General features: G+C 38.1%; 1 protein-coding gene and 3 long non-coding RNA genes across 4 annotated transcripts; all 4 read right to left on the reverse strand.

Moving 5' to 3' along the window:
- Positions 1-326: 326 nt before the first annotated feature.
- On the reverse strand, positions 327-5,144 carry LOC119720916 (cell wall protein DAN4-like). Its single transcript, XM_038190783.1, has 13 exons — positions 5,042-5,144; positions 4,631-4,699; positions 4,431-4,511; positions 4,225-4,290; positions 4,041-4,109; positions 3,616-3,684; positions 3,413-3,493; positions 3,084-3,152; positions 2,467-2,541; positions 2,272-2,340; positions 1,754-1,822; positions 1,026-1,094; positions 327-472 (listed from the first exon to the last, which is right to left on the reverse strand). The coding sequence occupies exons 1-13, from the start codon at positions 5,142-5,144 to the stop codon at positions 327-329; spliced, it is 1,035 nt and encodes a 344-aa protein (XP_038046711.1).
- Positions 5,145-7,115: 1,971 nt separating this feature from the next.
- Positions 7,116-8,044, reverse strand: LOC119721024. The gene is made up of 4 exons (XR_005270133.1): positions 7,973-8,044; positions 7,527-7,592; positions 7,326-7,406; positions 7,116-7,182 (listed from the first exon to the last, which is right to left on the reverse strand). It is a non-coding gene; the product is annotated as an uncharacterized LOC119721024 (long non-coding RNA).
- A 112-nt stretch (positions 8,045-8,156) lies between these two features.
- On the reverse strand, positions 8,157-8,625 carry LOC119721025. The gene is made up of 3 exons (XR_005270134.1): positions 8,567-8,625; positions 8,366-8,446; positions 8,157-8,222 (listed from the first exon to the last, which is right to left on the reverse strand). It is a non-coding gene; the product is annotated as an uncharacterized LOC119721025 (long non-coding RNA).
- Positions 8,626-10,433: 1,808 nt separating this feature from the next.
- LOC119721026 lies at positions 10,434-10,911 on the reverse strand. Its single transcript, XR_005270135.1, has 3 exons — positions 10,844-10,911; positions 10,644-10,724; positions 10,434-10,499 (listed from the first exon to the last, which is right to left on the reverse strand). It is a non-coding gene; the product is annotated as an uncharacterized LOC119721026 (long non-coding RNA).
- Between the last annotated feature and the right edge of the window lie 8,253 nt (positions 10,912-19,164).

The raw sequence follows: 19,164 nt of genomic DNA on the forward strand, positions 1-19,164 counted from the left end.
ATCGGTTATTTAACATATCAGATAGACACGACCCCGGTAAGTCTAATTAAAGTTGTTGCCAAATGTTTTCTTAACGGAGGCTGATTGCATAAAACGATAAATGCGAAATATAATTGTAAGGCCTTTTTGTGGAACCAAAACATAAAGTCCGACTAAAGACAGAAGAAAAAGAAAACAAAGACAATCACCTGAAGGGGTAGCATCGGTTGACACACCGCTCAAATCTGATGGAGTGGTAGGATGTTCGGGTGTGAAAGCTGTTAAATAAGAACGTTTTATTTATAGTTTTTTTATTTATAGAAAAACGCAAATGCATTCAATTGGTACTAAATTTTGACATAAGGTTTCAAAAGATCGTTGAAACTTTGAAGTTTTTGTGCAAATTCAAAAGGATTACCTTCAGAGCCGGAATTGGTAGATACATCACCACCGCCCAGAATCACTACAGTTGTAGCATTCTCCGTCGTAAGTGCTGGTAAACATAATCAAAGTAGTTTGTTTTTAATAAACACAGAAACAAAGATAAAACTGAATTAACACGGTGTGTTTCACTTCAAAAGAATGGTTCAAATAATATACTCTAACTAATGTGTTTTCACTAAGCAAAACTGCATACATGTATTAAAGAATACTAGAATACTTTCAGAGACAAAATCGATCGATATGTCGTCAGTGACTGCTAGGGATGCCGTTTGCCTGCAGTCTTGAATGGTGTTAGGTTCGGAATAACAAAGTTTCCTTCAACTTTTGAAAACAAAATAGCAAGTCGTTGAAATTACACTAATCCATTTCATGATATAAGACAGGATATATGGGTTAACTGGTCAATCGCCGTCAGAGCTGGTCTCGGTAGATACATCGTCGGTAAATTGCCTGGATGTGGTTTGTTCAGTTTGAGGTGCTGCATCGAAACACACACAAAACTGAGATCCGAAATAGGCCATTTTTACAATGACGCAGGTTGCGATAAAAAAAATCGGTCTCACTGATTTTCAGAAAGAGAAAGCAAAACCACTGTTCGTTACCTTCAGAGGAGGAGTCTGTAAATGCGACGCCAGAAACTACTTCAGTTGTCACTTGCTCGGTTGGTGATGCTGAAGGCAATCCGACAAAAATAATGGTTATAATCACCTACAGCCCTACACTAGTCTGTGGATTTACTGATCCACTGCTGTGGATGTGGCTTGTTCGGTTGAAAATTAATTAGGACTGGGCGAGTAGCGGATTTTGCTCCTCCAGTATGAGCAGAGAAATTATTCGCGAGTAGTAGAAATACTCGCGAGTAGTTTATCAAATTCTCATAAAAAAATGTAAAGTGCGAGTGCAAAATAAGTTGTTGCCGTGTTGCAAGAAGTCATGCATGAAAGTCTTGCATGAAATCGATCAAAATGATCCTTGCCAGAGCTTGAAAATGCAACGCCGAAAAATGCGACGCCGACGGCACACTGTATGGAGCACCATACTTGTGGTCAATTTTCGGGGACAGATAGACAGACAGACAGACAAACACACCGCCCGACCGACTACCAAGTGACATTTGGAAGCTCCTGTCAGAGCTTAAAAACCAAATAAGCAGCTGGAGATTATCTTCAATTATTCTTGAAACCAACTAGAAAGTCACTTGACTATACACAGTGTCACCCATTCAAAGAAATTACCCCAGCACTTGTATATGTACGGTTTCATTGATTCGTAGGGGAATAAACACAAAGCAATACAATGTATAGGAACTACATGTAAATGGGTTTGTTACCTGTTGTGGCTGACTCGCTTGATACATCGCTGGTGGATGCTGTGGATGAAGCTTTTCCAATAGTGAATGCTGCATCAGAACACATCAATATTAATAGGTCATTTTGTGTAAAGAGGCAGTCTACGATAAACGCACCAATGCTTACATAAGCATAGCGGTAACAATACCACTGAAACGGAAAAATGAACATATCTATTCCGGAATAAAAATCTAAAGTGTGTCACCTTCAAAGAAAGAAAGGGTAGATTTGTCAGACACTGCTTGAGTTGAAAATATTTCGGTTGCTGTAAGTATTTTTTGCACTAAAAGAATAGACGAATTTAAAAAAAAATCGGTTCTTTAACATATCAGATAGACACGACCCCGGTAAGTCTAATTAAAGTTGTTGCCAAATGTTTTCTTAACGGAGGCTGATTGCATAAAACGATAAATGCGAAATATAATTGTAAGGCCTTTTTGTGGAACCAAAACATAAAGTCCGACTAAAGACAGAAGAAAAAGAAAACAAAGACAATCACCTGAAGGGGTAGCATCGGTTGACACACCGCTCAAATCTGATGGAGTGGTAGGATGTTCGGGTGTGAACGCTGTTAAATAAGAACGTTTTATTTATACTTTTTTATTTATAGAAAAACGCAAATGCATTCAATTGGTACTAGGTTTCAAAAGATCGTTGAAACTTTGAAGTTTTTGTGCAAATTCAAAAGGATTACCTTCAGAGCCGGAATTGGTAGATACATCGCCACCGCCCAGAATCACTACAGTTGTAGCATTCTCCGTCGTAAGTGCTGGTAAACGTAATCAAAGTAGTTTGTTTTTAATAAACACAGAAACAAAGATAAAACTGAAATAACACGGTGTGTTTCACTTCAAAAGAGTGGTTCAAATAATATACTCTAACTACATGTAGCAAAACTGCATGTATTAAAGAATACTAGAATACTTTCAGAGACAAAATCGGTCGATATGTCGTCAGTGACTGCTAGGGTTGCCGTTTGCTTGCAGTCTTGAATGGTGTTAGGTTCGGAATAACAAAGTTTCCTTCAACTTTTGAAAACAAAATAGCAAGTCGTTGAAATTACACTTATCCATTTCACGAAATAAGACAGGGAATAAGGGTAAACTCGTCAATCACCGTCAGAGCTGGTCTCGGTAGATACATCGTCGGTAAATTGCCTGGATGTGGTTTGTTCGGTTTGAGGTGCTGCATCAAAACACACACAAAATTGAGATCCGAAATAGGCCATTTTTACAATGACGCAGGTTGCGATAAAAAAAAAATCGGTCTCACTGATTTTCAGAAAGGGAAAGCAAAACCACTGTTTGTTACCTTCAGAGGAGGAGTCTGTAAATGCGATGCCAGAAACTACTTCAGTTGTCACTTGCTCGGTTGGTGATGCTGAAGGCAATCCGACAAAAAAAAATGGTTAATCACTTAAAGCCTACACTCTGTGGATTTACTGATCCACTGCTGTGGATGTGGCTTGTTCGGTTAAAAATGCTTAATTGAAAAACATTAAACGGCAATTTTATACAATTAGACAGATTCTTATTAACTAATCAGTTGCATTACAGTTCTCATGAATATAATCAAAACTTATATTTGAAGGGAATTTTTTTTTAATATCAACGGTTAAAAACAAAGGAAATCTTTGTAACCTTCAGTAGTTGGGTCGGTAGATGCAATGCTGGAAACTGCCTCGGTTGTCACTTGATCCGTAGTCTGATTGGTAGAAAATTCTGATGAATGTAGAAATAAACAAAGAAACAAAAGCAAAAATATGATATAATTTCCATCAAAATTTACAGAGATTGTCGAAATCGTTGACGTCTTCGAAAAAAATATATGGAAAACGGAGTACCTTCAGTGCCGGACTCGGTAGATACATCGCCTATAGCTGCAGTACTCATTGCATTCTCAGTCGTCAAAGCTGACGAATAGGAGACAAATGTTTTTAAATCATCATTTATATATATATATATATTCTGTCAATTCACTTCAACAACTGTTTTTTTCTCCCCAAAAAATGATTTGTGTGTTTCTCATGTAAGTGAAATATATGGAGGTTTTTTTCGCGCACAAATAGATCCAACCCGACAGTAGACCGGTATCCGTCCCCGCAGTATTGATTATAAAATGGAGGCGGGTTCCAGTCTATCCTTTGAGATATACTTATATGAAAGGCCGCAAATAATTGATATTAATTTCGTGTGGATCAATATGGATAGATAATGCACGGGTAATTTCAACACCACGGATCTTACAGTGTATGGAATATTGCAGTACCTTCAGTTGTAGACTCGGTAGATACATCGCCAGTAACTTCTTTGGTGGCAGCTTGTCCCGTTGCAAATACTGATTACATAAACGAAAGAAGCATGCATTAGATTTCTTTAATTAGTTGAGCTAAAATTACGTGTCAATGAAAACTAAAACTCAAGAAAACTCAAGAAATAAAAAAGCGAATTACCTGTGGTAGCCTCAGTAGATGCATCGCCGGTAACTGCTGTAGATGTGGCATATCCGGTTGAAAATACTTAATCGGAACAAAACATTTGAACAGTCATTTTTATACAATTGGACAGATTGTTATCAACCGTGTCGTGTTACAGTAATTGTTGTTTATCATTCAAATGTCTTTTTGAAGCAAAAAATATGTTTTTTTTTTTTTTTCACCTTCAGTGGTTGGGTCGGTAGGTGCAATGCTGGAAACTGCTTCGGTTGACACTCGATCCGTTGTGTGATTGACAGTCAGTGCTGATGAGTGCAGAAAGAAACGAAAGTAATCTCGTTCAGAAATATTATGCAATTTTGATCAAAATTACAAAGATTTTCAAAATCATTGAGGTCTTAGAAACAAACAAAATGAAGTTTACCTTCATTGGCGGACTCGGTAGATATGTCGTCCAAGGCTACCACTGTTGTTGCATTCTCAGTCGTGGGAGCTGGCGAGTATGACAGTGAAAAAAATCGTAATTTTAAATTTATATACTGTTAACAATATAATAATAAAAATATCAGTGTGGATAAATACAGATAGCTACATCACGGTGTAATTTGAACACCACGGATCTTATTTATTGTATATTGGAATACTTCAGTTTTTTTCTCGGTAGATACATTGCCAGTAACTTCTAGGGTTGCCGCTTGTTCAGTCGTAGATACCGATCAGACCAAAACAAAATTCCTTAAATTTCATAAATTATTTGAACCACATTCAAATATCGGTGAAAACAAATAAATATAATTCAACTTCAAGAAATTGAAAAGTGAATTAGGGGGCCTACCTGTGGTAGCCTCAGTAGAAGCATCGCTGGTAACTGCTGTGGATGTGGCTTGTTCGGTTAAAAATGCTTCATCGGAAAAAAACACATTAAACGACAATTTCATACAATTGGACAGATTGTTATAAACTAATCAGTTGCATTACAGTTCTCATGAATATAATCAAAACTTATATTTGAAGGGAAAAAAACATTTCAATATCAACGGTTAAAAACAAATGAAATCTGTGTAACCTTCAGTAGTTGGGTCGGTAGATGCAATGCTGGAAACTGCCTCGGTTGTCACTTGATCCGTAGTCTGATTGGTAGAAAATTCTGATGAATGTAGAAATAAACAAAGAAACACAAGCAAAAATATGATATAATTTCCATCAAAATTTACAGAGATTGTCGAAATCGTTGACGTCTTCGAAAAATTGTATGGAAAACGGAGTACCTTCAGTGCCGGACTCGGTAGATACATCGCCTATAGCTGCAGTACTCATTGCATTCTCAGTCGTCAAAGCTGACAAATATGAGACAAATGTTTTTAAATCATCATTTATATATATATATTCTGTCAATTCACTTCAACAACTGTTTTTTTCTCCCAAAAAAATGATTTGTGTGTTTCTCATGTAAGTGAAATATATGGAGGTTTTTTTCGCGCACAAATAGATCCAACCCGACAGTAGACCGGTATCTGTCCCCGCAGTATTGATTATAAAATGGAGGCGGGTTCCAGTCTATCCTTTGAGATATACTATGGGCCGCAAATAATTGATATTAATTTCGTGTGGATCAATATGGATAGATAATGCACGGGTAATTTTAACACCGCGGATCTTACAGTGTACGGAATATTGCAATACCTTCAGTTGTAGACCTGGTAGATACATCGCCAGTAACTTCTATGGTGGCCGCTTGTCCCGTTGCAAATACTGATTACATAAACGAAAGAAGCATGCATTAGATTTCTTTAATTTGTTGAGCTAAAATTACGTGTCAATGAAAACTAAAACTTAAGAAAACTCAAGAAATAAAAAAGCGAATTACCTGTGGTAGCCTCAGTAGATGCATCGCCGGTAACTGATGTAGATGTGTAATGTCCGGTTGAGAATACTTAATCGGAACATGACATTTGAACAGTCATTCTATACAATTTGACAGGTTGTTATAAACATTATGTCGTATTACAGTAACTGTTATTTATCATTGAATCAAATGTCTTTTTAAAGCAAAAATATGTTTGTTTTATTTCACCTTCAGTGGTTGGGTCGGTAGATGCAATGCTGTAAACTGCTTCGGTTGACACTTGATCCGTTGTGTAATTGACAGTCAGTGCTGATGAGTGTAGAAAGAATCGAAAGTAATCTCGTTCAGAAATATTATGCAATTTTGATCAAACTGTACAAAGATTTACAAAATCATTGAGGTCTTCGAAACAAACAAAATGAAGTTTACCTTCATTGGCGGACTCGGTAGATATGTCGTCCAAAGCTACCACGGTTGTCGCACTAGTCGTGAAAGCTGGTGAGTATGACGGAAGAAAAAAAATGATTCGTCAGTATACAGGGTGAGTAAAAAAAAACCCGAAACCCAAATGTCGGGACTATTGTTTTTGTGAAGTTCTGCATGCGGCACTTTTTAAATCTAGGATATAAAAGCCCAATTCATAAGCTTTTTTTTAGTACAAGTATCGGTTAAATTACTTATGTATTGTTCATTTTACGGAATTTTAAACACAACCACCGTTTTAAAGCTCTGTCCACGGTATTTAAAAAAAAGGGTGTGCGTTCTTTCAGCGAAACGAAAACAATTCTCACACACTCCAATGTGATTTGTTTTCGTTTTGCTGAAAGGGTGTAATTTTAACACCGCGGATCTTACAGTGTATGGAATATTGCAATACCTTCAGTTGTAGACTCGGTAGATACATCGCCAGTAACGTTTATGGTGGCCGCTTGTCCCGTTGCAAATACTGATTACATAAACGAAAGAAGCATGCATTTGACTTGTTTAATTCGTTGAGCTAAACTTCAGTGTCAATGAAAACTAAAACTCAAGAAAACTTAAGAAATAAAAAAAACGTGAATTACCTGTGGTAGCCTCAGTAGATGCATCGCCGGTAACTGCTGTAGATGTGGCATGTCCGGTTGAAAATACTTAATTGGAATATAACATTTGAACAGTCATTTTTATACAATTGGACAGATTGTTATCAACAAATATATGTCGTGTTACAGTAAGTGTTGTTTATCATTCAAATGTCTTTTTGAAGCAAAAAATATGATTGTTTGTTTTTCACCTTCAGTGGTTGGGTCGGTAGGTGCAATGCTGGAAACTGCTTCGGTTGACACTTGATCCGTTGTTTGATTGACAGTCAGTGCTGATGAGTGTAGAAAGAATCGAAAGTAATCTCGTTCAGAAATATTATGCAATTTTGATCAAACTTTACAAAGATTTTCAAAATCATTGAGGTCTTAGAAACAAACAAAATGAAGTTTACCTTCATTGGCGGACTCGGTAGATATGTCGTCCAAAGCTACCACGGTTGTCGCACTAGTCGTGAAAGCTGGTGAGTATGACGGAAGAAAAAAAATGATTAGTCAGTATACAGGGTGAGTAAACAAAAAACCGAAAACCAAATGTCGGGACTATTGTTTTTGTGAAGTTCTGCATGCAGCACTTTTAAAATCTAGGATATGAAAGCCCAATTCATAAGCTTTTTATTAGTACAAGAATCGTTCAAATTACTTATGTACTTTTCAAGTTACGGAATTTTAAACACAACCACCGTTTTAAAGCTCTGTCCACGGATTACAAAAAAAGGTGTGCGTTCTTTCAGCGAAACGAAAACAATTCTCACACATCCCAATGTGATTTGTTTTCGTTTTGCTGAAAGGGTGTAATTTTAACACCGCGGATCTTACAGTGTATGGAATATTGCAATACCTTCAGTTGTAGACTCGGTAGATACATCGCCAGTAACTTCTATGGTGGCCGCTTGTCCCGTTGCAAATACTGATTACATAAACGAAAGAAGCATGCATTAGATTTCTTTAATAAGTTGAGCCAAAATTACGTGTCAATGAAAACTAAAACTCAAGAGAACTCAAGAAATAAAAAAGCGAATTACCTGTGGTAGCCTCAATAGATGCATCGCCGGTAACTGCTGTAGATGTGGCATGTCCGGTTGAAAATACTTAATCGGAACATAACATTTGAACAGTCATTTTTATACAATTGGACAGATTGTTATCAACAAATATATGTCGTGTTACAGTAAGTGTTGTTTATCATTCAAATGTCTTTTTGAAGCAAAAAATATGTTTGTTTGTTTTTCACCTTCAGTGGTTGGGTCGGTAGGTGCAATGCTGGAAACTGCTTCGGTGGACACTTGATCCGTTGTGTGATTGACAGTCAGTGCTGATGAGTGTAGAAAGAATCGAAAGTAATCTCGTTCAGAAATGTTATGCAATTTTGATCAAACTGTACAAAGATTTTCAAAATCATTGAGGTCTTAGAAACAAACAAAATGAAGTTTACCTTCATTGGCGGACTCGGTGGATATGTCGTCCAAAGCTATTACTGTTGTTGCATTCTCAGTCGTGGGAGCTGGCGAGTATGACAGTAAAAAAAATCGTAATTTTTACTTATATACTGTTAACAATATAATAATAAAAATATCAGTGTGGATAAATACAGATAGCTACATCACGGTGTAATTTGAACACCACGGATCTTATTTATTGTATATTGGAAAACTTCAGTTGTTTTCTAAGTAGACACATTGCCAGTAACTTCTAGGGTTGCCGCTTGTTCAGTCGAAGATACTGATCAGACGCAAAAAAAACTTCCTTAAATTTCATTCATTATTTGAGCCACATTCAAATATCGGTAAAAACTAAAAATTATAATTCAACTTCAAAAAATTGAAAAAGTGAATTAGGGGGCCTACCTGTGTTTCTAGCCTCAGTAGAAGCATCGCTAGTAACTGCTGTGGATGTGGCTTGTTCGGTTGAAAATGCTTCATCGAAAAAAATAACATTAAACGGCAATTTGATACAATTGGACAGATTGTTATAAACTAATCAGTTGCATTACAGTTCTCATGAATATAATCAAAACTTATAGTTGAAGGAAAAAACATTTCAATATCAACGGTTAAAAACAAATGCAATCTGTGTAACCTTCAGTAGTTGGGTCGGTAGATGCAATGCTGGAAACTGTCTCGGTTGTCACTTGATCCGTAGTCTGATTGGTAGTAAATTCTGATAAATGTAGAAATAAACGAAGAAACAAAAGCAAAAATAACTTAATTTCGATCAAAATTTACAGAGATTGTCGAAATCGTTGACGTCTTCGAAAGAAAATATATGGAAAATGGAGTACCTTCAGTGCCGGACTCGGTAGATACATCGCCTATAGCTGCAGTACTTATTGCATTCTCAGTCGTGAAAGCTGACAAAAAAAATTTGTCGAATTTTTCGGCCAATGTTTCATTCAAACATGCATAGCTTTTATACTGTTAAAAAAATAAAAGCAAAATCTATTTTTGTAGGTGAAAATTGAAAATAGCACTGACATTAACATGGAAAATGTTACCATTGATATTAATTCCGTGTGGATCAATGCAGATAGATACTGCACGGTGTAATTTTAACACCTTGGATCTTATAGTGTATGGAATAATATTGCAATACCTTCAGTTGTAGACTCGGTAGATACGTCGCCAGTAACTTCTATGGTGGCCGCTTGTCCCGTTGCAAATACTGATTACATAAACGAAAGAAGCATGCATTAGATTTGTTTAAAGCTATAGTCCATCATTTGCAGCAATCCGAAAAGTAACTGGCGTAATTATTGTTGAAAAACATACTTGGTTGAAAGATAGTAAGGGGACTAAACTCCCTGTGAAATTATTCTTTCTGGCAAGCTCTCATTTTGAAGAAATCAACGATAGAAGGACTTTCCAACGGTGTGTCTTCAGAAGCACCGTTGGAAATTTCCGTCAGTAGTTCGTTTTTTTATTCGGCGAAGCACGCGCAAGCGTGACACGATGCACACGCGCGCGCAGTTGCTATTATTCGTCGGATCGGTGCGCGACATCGCGTAGCTGCAATCGGCTCAGTGAGAACGTGTCTCGAACGCTGAATTCAGGCCCAATTCAAAACATGATTCAGCAAATTTTGATTTGAAATCGAGATCCTAGAATGTTGTTTTTCTCGAAATATATATCTGAAGCTGAGCTGAAACTTCATCAGGTTAGTTGTTCAGCTCCCTTCTTCTGTTTTTGCGCACTTTTGTTGCTTCAAACGAACAAAATGCACAAATTACAAATGATGGACTATACCTAAACGTGTCAATGAAAACTAAAACTCAAGAAAACTCAAGAAATAAAAAAGCGAATTACCTGTGGTAGCCTCAATAGATGCATCGCCGGTAACTGCTGTAGATGTGGCATGTCCGGTTGAAAATACTTAATCGGAACATAACATTTGAACAGTCATTTTTATACAATTAGACAGATTGTTTTGAGCAAATATGTCGTATTACAGTAACTGTTATTTATCATTGAATCGAATGTCTTTTTGAAGCAAAAATATGTTTGTGTTTTGTTCACCTTCAGTGGTTGGGTCGGTAGGTGCAATGCTGGAAACTGCTTCGGTTGACACTTGATCCGTTGTTTGATTGACAGTCAGTGCTGATGAGTGTAGAAAGAAACGAAAGTAATCTCGTTCATAAATATTATGCAATTTTGATCAAATTTACAAAGATTTTCAAAATCATTGAGGTCTTAGAAACAAACAAAATGAAGTTTACCTTCATTGCCGGACTCGGTAGATATGTCGTCCAAAGCTACCACGGTTGTTGCACTAGTCGTGAAAGCTGGTGAGTATGACGGAAGAAAAAAAATGATTAGTCAGTATACAGGGTGAGTAAAAAAAATAACCGAAACCCAAATGTCGGGACTATTGTTTTTGTGAAGTTCTGCATGCAGCACTTTTAAAATCTAGGATATGAAAGCCTAATTCATAAGCTTTTTTATTAGTACAAGAATCGTTTAAATTACTTATGTACTTTTCAAGTTACGGAATTTTAAACACAACAACCGTTTTAAAGCTCTGTCCACGGATTACAAAAAAAGGTGTGCGTTCTTTCAGCGAAACGAAAACAATTCTCACACACCCCAATTTGATTTGTTTTCGTTTTGCTGAAAGGGTGTAATTTTAACACCGCGGATCTTACAGTGTATGGAATATTGCAATACCTTCAGTTGTAGACTCGGTAGATACATCGCCAGTAACTTCTATGGTGGCCGCTTGTCCCGTTGCAAATACTGATTACATAAACGAAAGAAGCATGCATTAGATTTCTTTAATTAGTTGAGCTAAAATTACGTGTCAATGAAAACTAAAACTCAAGAAAACTCAAGAAATAAAAAGCGAATTACCTGTGGTAGCCTCAATAGATGTATCGCCGGTAACTGCTGTAGATGTGGCATGTCCGGTTGAAAATACTTAATCGGAACAAAACATTTGAACAGTCATTTTTATACAATTGGACAGATTGTTATAAACAAATATATGTCGTGTTACAATAAGCGTTGTTTATCATTCAAATGTCTTTTTAAAGCAAAAATATGTTGTTTTTTTTTCACCTTCAGTGGTTGGGTCGGTAGGTGCAATGCTGGAAACTGCTTCGGTTGACACTTGATCCGTTGTGTGATTGACAGTCGGTGCTGATGAGTGCAGAAAGAAACGAAAATAATCTCGTTCATAAATATTATGCAATTTTGATCAAACTTTACAAAGATTTTCAAAATCATTGAGGTCTTAGAAAACATACTAAATGAAGTTTACCTTCAGTGCCGGACTCGGTAGATATGTCGTCCAAAGCTACCTCTGTTGTTGCATTCTCAGTCGTGGGAGCTGGCGAGTATGACAGTAAAAACAAATTATTTATTTATACACTGTTAACAATATAATAATAAAAAATATCAGTGTGGATAAATACAGATAGCTACATCACGGTGTATTATGAACACCACGGATCTTATTAATTTTATTGAATACTGGAATACTTCAGTTGTTTTCTCGGTATAGATACATTGCCAGGAACTTCTAGGGTTGCCGCTTGTTCAGTCGTAGAAAACTTCCTTAAATTTCATATATTATTTGAACCACATCCAAATATCGGTAAAAACTAAAAATTATAATTCAACTTCAAGAAATTTAAAAAGTGAATTAGGGGGCCTACCTGGGGTAGCCTCAGTAGAAGCATCGCTAGTAACTGCTGTGGATGTGGCTTGTTCGGTTGAAAATGCTTCATCGAAAAAAAATAACATTAAACGGCAATTTGATACAATTGGACATGTTATTAACTAATCAGTTGCATTACAGTTCTCATGAATAAAACATTTCAATATCAACGGTTAAAAACAAATGCAATCTTTGTAACCTTCAGTAGTTGGGTCGGTAGATGCAAGACAGTAGAAAGAGGACTTGTTAAATGTGATATCATCGGTAAGTGGGATGCAGCACATACAGTGTGCATCTACATGTACATGTACATGTACATGTACATGTATATCTATCAGTACCGTGCGTGATATATTACTCATGAGTTTCTAGTGACGTCATAGTCATGCATATTCATTACGCGCTCTACTGTCGTGCCATTTTATGCTACCTAATCTACTGCACTCACCCAACGTCGCATCATATGCCAACCTCACCAAATCATTAAATGTGTTCACAATCGAGCTGTTGGAAAGTTTCACAGGGCGTCTACCAACTTTTATTCATTTCCAATTTACCCCTGTGGCAGGTACTTAACCTGGTGACGTACCTAACTTTGCATTTGAAAAACAATGATTGACATGTATCGTACAACGCCCAAACGTAGGTAACCCCGGATCTGTGAGGTTAAAATGTAACACAACGGGGTCGAATAGTACATTTCTTTGCAGACAAAGTTCAAGCAACTTTGGAATTTTTTTTAACTCGAGTATTTGCTGGGGTTTGGTATAGACCAAGCAAGGCACAGGCGACACAGTGTGGTGTATGGCTTGCGATTGGAATCTGTAAAATAATCACACAAACCGCTTCTTTGTTTGTATACAAATCGGTCACACAACTGTGGAATAATTATACCTGATTGCGCATTGAAGGTGAGCGGTTGGCCCATAAAAGGTATTATGTATTGTTGCCGTATTGAAATTTCATTTTTTTTTCAGATTTCTACACCTCTACTAATGTGAATTACAATCTAATTTTCCAGTATATTTCAGACATAATTAATTAGAATTGCGTATTGTAACTAACATTTCCCGACTGCACTGTAACCTTCTCTAAATGTAAAAGAGTGAAAAACTATTGAAAGTTGTTCCCTATATCGCTCTTTAAAAGGAGTGGACGTTTTTGTATTCTTAGTTCACTCAAAAAGAAGCAAACGTCTCTCTGAAACAGTGGGGGAAAAACACTGGAAAAGAGTTGTCACCCGTATCCTCTTTAAACAAAAGTCAATTCACTTTTAGTGTACTCAAAAAGATGCAAACTTCTCTGTGAAACGAAGAAAAACCACTCGAAAATAGTTGTCCCCCATGGCTTTTTAAAAGAATGGTTTTCACTCGGTCTCATTTAGAGCATTCGGTCTTGAAGACTCTGCGATTGAAAACTGAATTACTCAAGATTCACACTAATGCCAATCAATATAATTTCAGACATGGTATTAAACAGTTTCAAAAAAGTAACTGTAAATAACGAAAAGGGTTTACCTTGAGCAGCCGTGAAAGAAACAAGAAGAGTAAACAAAAACGATGAAGCTCGTAAGAGTTTCCGAGTGTTCTGTCGACGAGGCATTTTTACTAACAAGGTCCAGCAGTCAGTCTGATCCACTGCACTCACCCAACGTCGCATGCCACCCTCACCAAATCATTAAATGTGTTCACTATCGAGCTGTTGGAAAGTTTCACAGGGCGTCTACCAACTTTTATTCATTTCCAATTTACCCCTGTGGCAGGTACTTAACCTGGTGACGTACCTAACTTTGCATTTGAAAAACAATGATTGACATGTATCATACAACGCCCAAACGTAGGTAACCCCGGATCTGTGAGGTTAAAATATAACACAATGGGGTCGAATAGTACATTTTCCAATGTAATGTAATGTGAAACACAACTTGAAGTGTTCCAACTAATTCTCCTTCGAAATAATACCACCCTTACAATCTATCAGCGTTGAACTTCTCCGATAAACCATTAACCCGAAACTCAATTATTTCAGAGAAATAGTTTGAAACTGTTGTTGTTTAGGCCGAAATGAGGGGACCGTTCCCGGTGCATGCAAATCAACAAGGCCAACGTCACAGTCACTGTGATTCGTTTCTAGTGTTTCCTATGCTCCAACCTACATCTCCGGTACACTATTATAGTCGTTGGAATATGCATATATTAATACCCTTTTGTGGTTATTCGTTTTCTTTCATGATGACCCAAATGCACGGAAACATTTCACAGGTGCTTATTTGTTTTCTATCGTACTTTTTGTGCATCGGATTTGCTATCATCCGTAAAACTGTTCACTAAACTTTGCAGTGTCTATTTGTGTCTGTTTTTTTCGCCGTGTTTATTTTGGAGCAGAGTACAACTTGTTATTTAAAAAAAATCGGACGAAATGAGGGTGTCAGTGTTAATCAACTGCTCAATTTCGTATACTGACGGAATGAATTATAATTTCGGTTCAGTGACAAAAGTGATATTTAATTGCCCCGTTGCCCGTGTGCAGAATTTCTATTAATAATTATCCTTTCATGCCCACATTGTTTATTGACTTGGCTCTCCCCAGGACCAAATTGTTTGCTCAGTCATGCGGAAATCACTAGAGCGTGAAAAAATGAGCACGAGTCGAAAACTCACTTTTTTCAACCCAGATTGTCACTGCCAAGGAGTGATTAAAATCATAAGTGTTGTGTGTAAAGTTTGTTCCTTGAACCTTACTCTTTTATGTGATGTAAAAATGAAGTCCATACGTGCAAATATAAGAAAGTTATGCCTTTTTGTTCATCTGGTCCCAATTATCAAACTGCAAGCCATTTCACCACATGACCTAATGGCACTCCATACCTCAAATTGTGCATGGATACATTCTGAAGCACTTTTCTCATGTTTTTGTAATAGTAACACTATGAATAAACCACACCATTAGAAAGATCCGAAAACACTCTTTTAGCTGGTATATAGTCGATGTATGGGCGGCCAAACATATCAACATGCTGCCTTTCTGAAAAGTAGTGAATATATCTGTGCTGAGGATGTTTTGTGTGTGGTTTCCTGGTCGACTAAAGTCGCCCATGGGAACCAGCAGGGGGGTACTTCTTGTCGACAAAAGTCGCCCATGGGAAGGAAAGTTAACAAAAGGTCTTAAAAACATGCAGGAATATGACGGTGGTGTCTCCGTCTTATTGTTGACTTCAAATTATAGTATGGTACTTACCATTATTTAAAAAGGATTAAGAAAATTAATACACGTGTTGTTATTTTCACAGCTCCAGACACAATGTGTGCAACTTGGTAAGCCTGCATGTCGAATAAAAATCCAGCAATCATCCCTCGTACCTTGTTTTCGTCCAGCTAAGGCTGTCGATACGTATTACGTTTCTTGCCTACCGACTCCACCCGGCATCCGAATATCTTTCAAGTTGTTTTTTTGTTTTACTTTAAATAATTGTACCCAACGGCGGGGGCTAAGCACTTTGCGCTTATACAAATCTATGTGGGCTTTTCAATACGGCAAAAATACAAAATACAAAATACCTTTTATGGGCGAACCACTCGCTTTCAATGCGCAATCAGGAAAAATTATTCCACTGTTGTGTGACCGATTTGTATACAAACAAAGAAGCGGTTTGTGTGATTATTTTACAGATTCCAATCGCAAGCCAAACACCACACTGTGCCGCCTGTGACTTGCTTAATCTATTCGAAACCCGGCAAATTCTCGAGTTTAAAAAATTCCAAAGTTGCTTGAACTTTGTCTGCCAAGAACTGTTTACATAATTTTATAGTCGACATATATAGGCCTACAATCCTATGTTAAAAGGTGTCTGTCTGTCCGTCTCATGTCTGTCGTGGAAGTTGCAAGGGTTGATAAGGAGGGAAAGGCAATGTTGCAGTGACCATATATCAGTTGCTGAAGTGAACTCCTCTCATACAACACCGTGCACCACAGACACTTATGTCGATAAAAAAAATAATGCTTTGTAGCAAGCAATAAGGATTATCGATATGTCAACAGCAAAACACTCAGCATATCCTAAAAAGGAATTCTTTTGACTCTGTGCCAGGGAGCTCTTTTCTGCTGACTGTGTAAACAACGCCATTAAATTGGCAGGTTTTAATGCACTGTAAAAAGCATTGGAAATGTGGCCACAGTACCGTCATAATAAAGTGCTTCCAAACAAACTAAATACATCTCCTACCAGCAGGGGCGTAGCACGGTCATTTTTATTGGGGGGTAAAAAATTTCGGGAAAAGGGCACTTGCACATCTGTTGTGAAATGTAGACAGGTTTTTGTCTCCAGACACTTGGCCTCCGTAAAATCCAAAAAGCGGGGGGGGGGGGGGGGGTATCCAAAACGGCAGATGCCACAAAAAAGGGCACCACCATTTTTTTTTTGAAAAAGGGCACTTGTTCAGAAAAAAAGGGCATGCACTTCGTAAAAAAAGGGCACTCTTTACAAATTATTGGGGGGGGGGGGGTTAGTTGAAAAAGGGGCATTTAAATGGAAAAAGACAGTCTTTACAAAATATTGGGGGGGGGGGGTTAAACAAAAAACCAGAACACATCTTTGGGGGGGGGGGGTAAGAAATGTCGATCCACCAAAAAGTGGGTCCAAAAAATTACGGCGTGGGGTTCGGGGCTCTTAAAATGTTTGGATTCTAGATGCTCTGTGGTGCGATCTGAGGCAATTTCTGACGTGACCACTTTAACCAATTTATTTTCAGGAAAAGATGGAGGTGTGCGCAGTGTCTGCCTTTATTGCGACGTCACTTAAAAAAAGAAAGAAAAAAAGTTGGGTTCGCGTGGCCCCCGTCCCCCCCCCCCCCCGATCCGCCCTTGTCACACCTCTTAAGACTTTGTATAATCGCAGTAGACCAGTGCTGCTGCTGTAACTAGCCGGAAGCTTTCTCTTTTAACGTTGTCCCCGCCCATCCCGTGCCACTTTGTAACATTTACATTCACAGTGTAGCCCCAAAAGTTGCTGAGAAAATACTAACCGTTATGTGCACAAGGGCGGATCCAGAACACAATTTTTTTGGGGGGGCCAAAAAAAAAATTTGGGCCCGCTTAAGGGCTCCGAAATTTTTTTGGATTCTAGATGCTCTGTGGGGCGATCTGAGGCAATTTCTGACCACTTTAACCAATGTTTTTTTGAGGAAAAGATAGTGGTGTGCTCATTGCCTGCCTTTATTGCGATGTCACATAAACAAACAATTGGTTTCGTTTTTTTTTTGTGGGGGGGCATGGCCCCCTTTGGCCCCCCCCCCCTGGATCCGCCCTTGTATGTGCAGGCAGACTTCCTAGTGAAGTTGTTGACATGAGCTATGGATTGAAAGGTCCCCGGTTCGAATCTTGCTGTGTCCCTTTTTCCAACGACCATTATTTTAATTGGAGGGGAAAAGATAAAACGAAAACCCAAGCGCCTTGCTGCGATTCTGTTAAATTACTGAATAACACATAATAAGTGGCTTCAACCACCTACGGGAAAAAAAATATGTGCGCAATTCGCCCTTCGTCAGAAGCTGAATGGCGCGCCATGCTCCATTCGTGCAAAATAATGGAAAAAAACACAATAGTGTGACGTCACATGAAGATTTTAAAGGAATTATAAGTCCGTTAGTCAAAAAAAAAAAGTCTCCGGTTTCTGGTATGGAGCTTGCCCCAAAAGTGGTGCGGCGACGCGGCTTTTTTTTTTTTACCTGTTTTTTTTTTTTTTAGGCTTCAAATGTCGGCTGATGACTGCAAATGGTGCCCGACTAAACTTAGTGCAAATATATGGGAGTCCAGAGAGGCCACATAAAGCTTATTCTCGATCATAACCCCATCTAAAAACACGTTAAAATTGTGAAGCAGCAGGATTCCAGTCAAACCAGTGAGTTTGGCGGTTTTGAGACATCATCTTGTATTGAAAAAAAAACCTTTTCATTTTGCCGACGCGCATGGCTACGGCTACGCGCGCGCATACCAGAAACCGGATACTTTTTTGTTTGGCCTTAACGAATTTAAAGAAAGTGCTTGTTTGTTATTGCAGGCCTTTACATAGTTTTAAAAAAGTGACGTGGTTTTGAATGGCCGTTTCGGGTCAGAAATTGCGCACACTATTCAGAAAGAAAATTAGGAGCACCCGGCTCATAATTCGAAAGTTGAAATTAGTAAATTGATTACTTGTCGTGGGCCGATTACACTGTGCGATGTCTCTCCTTTGAAAGGTCATAACCATTAGATAATGCTAGAAAATTATCAATTCGATTTGAAAATCGATTTTTCAACTTGAAGGTGCCACACCCCAAATGCACGTACACCACTTTTACTTCGCATGGAAGTAAGATGCCAATGCGCAGTTTCTTCTTACGGTACCGGTGTAGCGTGAATATCCGACTCCATGAAATATGGACTCATTGGTAGTACTGCGCATGCGTAAGTACATAATATGCTATATTTTTAGTATCATAATAGACCGGCAGCCCAGAGCATTTTGATCAAACGAACGAGGTACCAATATCCGAGCACAGAAACATTTATTGTGTAACCTAACATATTCAGATATGGGTGTCTGCCGGGAACCCCCTGCTGCATGTGGCCCATGGGGCCCAAAAGAAGGGGGCAAATAATGGGCTGGATCAAACATTCGAGGTACCACATAAAACCAAGTTTAAATGAACAATTACACCCTACTACGTATAAAATATCCATTGCCAGACAAATTGTCTGCTGCATAGGGCCCGCCAGACACATCCAAAGTGGATGGAGGAGGGGCGTGGCCGTCACCCCCTTCCTCTTCATTTTCGCTGATACGGTTACAACGTGATGATTACAAAAAAAATGAAACTAGTTTATATTGATGCCTTAGCACTTGTA

This window comes from Patiria miniata, unplaced genomic scaffold, assembly GCF_015706575.1.
Source record: "Patiria miniata isolate m_02_andy unplaced genomic scaffold, ASM1570657v1 HiC_scaffold_9, whole genome shotgun sequence".
Taxonomy (NCBI): domain Eukaryota; kingdom Metazoa; phylum Echinodermata; class Asteroidea; order Valvatida; family Asterinidae; genus Patiria; species Patiria miniata.

Bases quoted from the DNA above. Each gene is read 5' to 3' on its own strand.
- LOC119720916 (XM_038190783.1), bottom strand. From the start codon at position 5,144: ATGAAATTGTCGTTTAATGTGTTTTTTTCCGATGAAGCATTTTTAACC. The intron at 4,110-4,224 runs GTAATTCGCTTT...TTATGTAATCAG, and splicing joins ATCTACTGAGGCTACCACAG to TATTTGCAACGGGACAAGCT. The intron at 3,685-4,040 runs GTACTGCAATAT...CCTATTCGTCAG, and splicing joins TACCGAGTCTACAACTGAAG to CTTTGACGACTGAGAATGCA.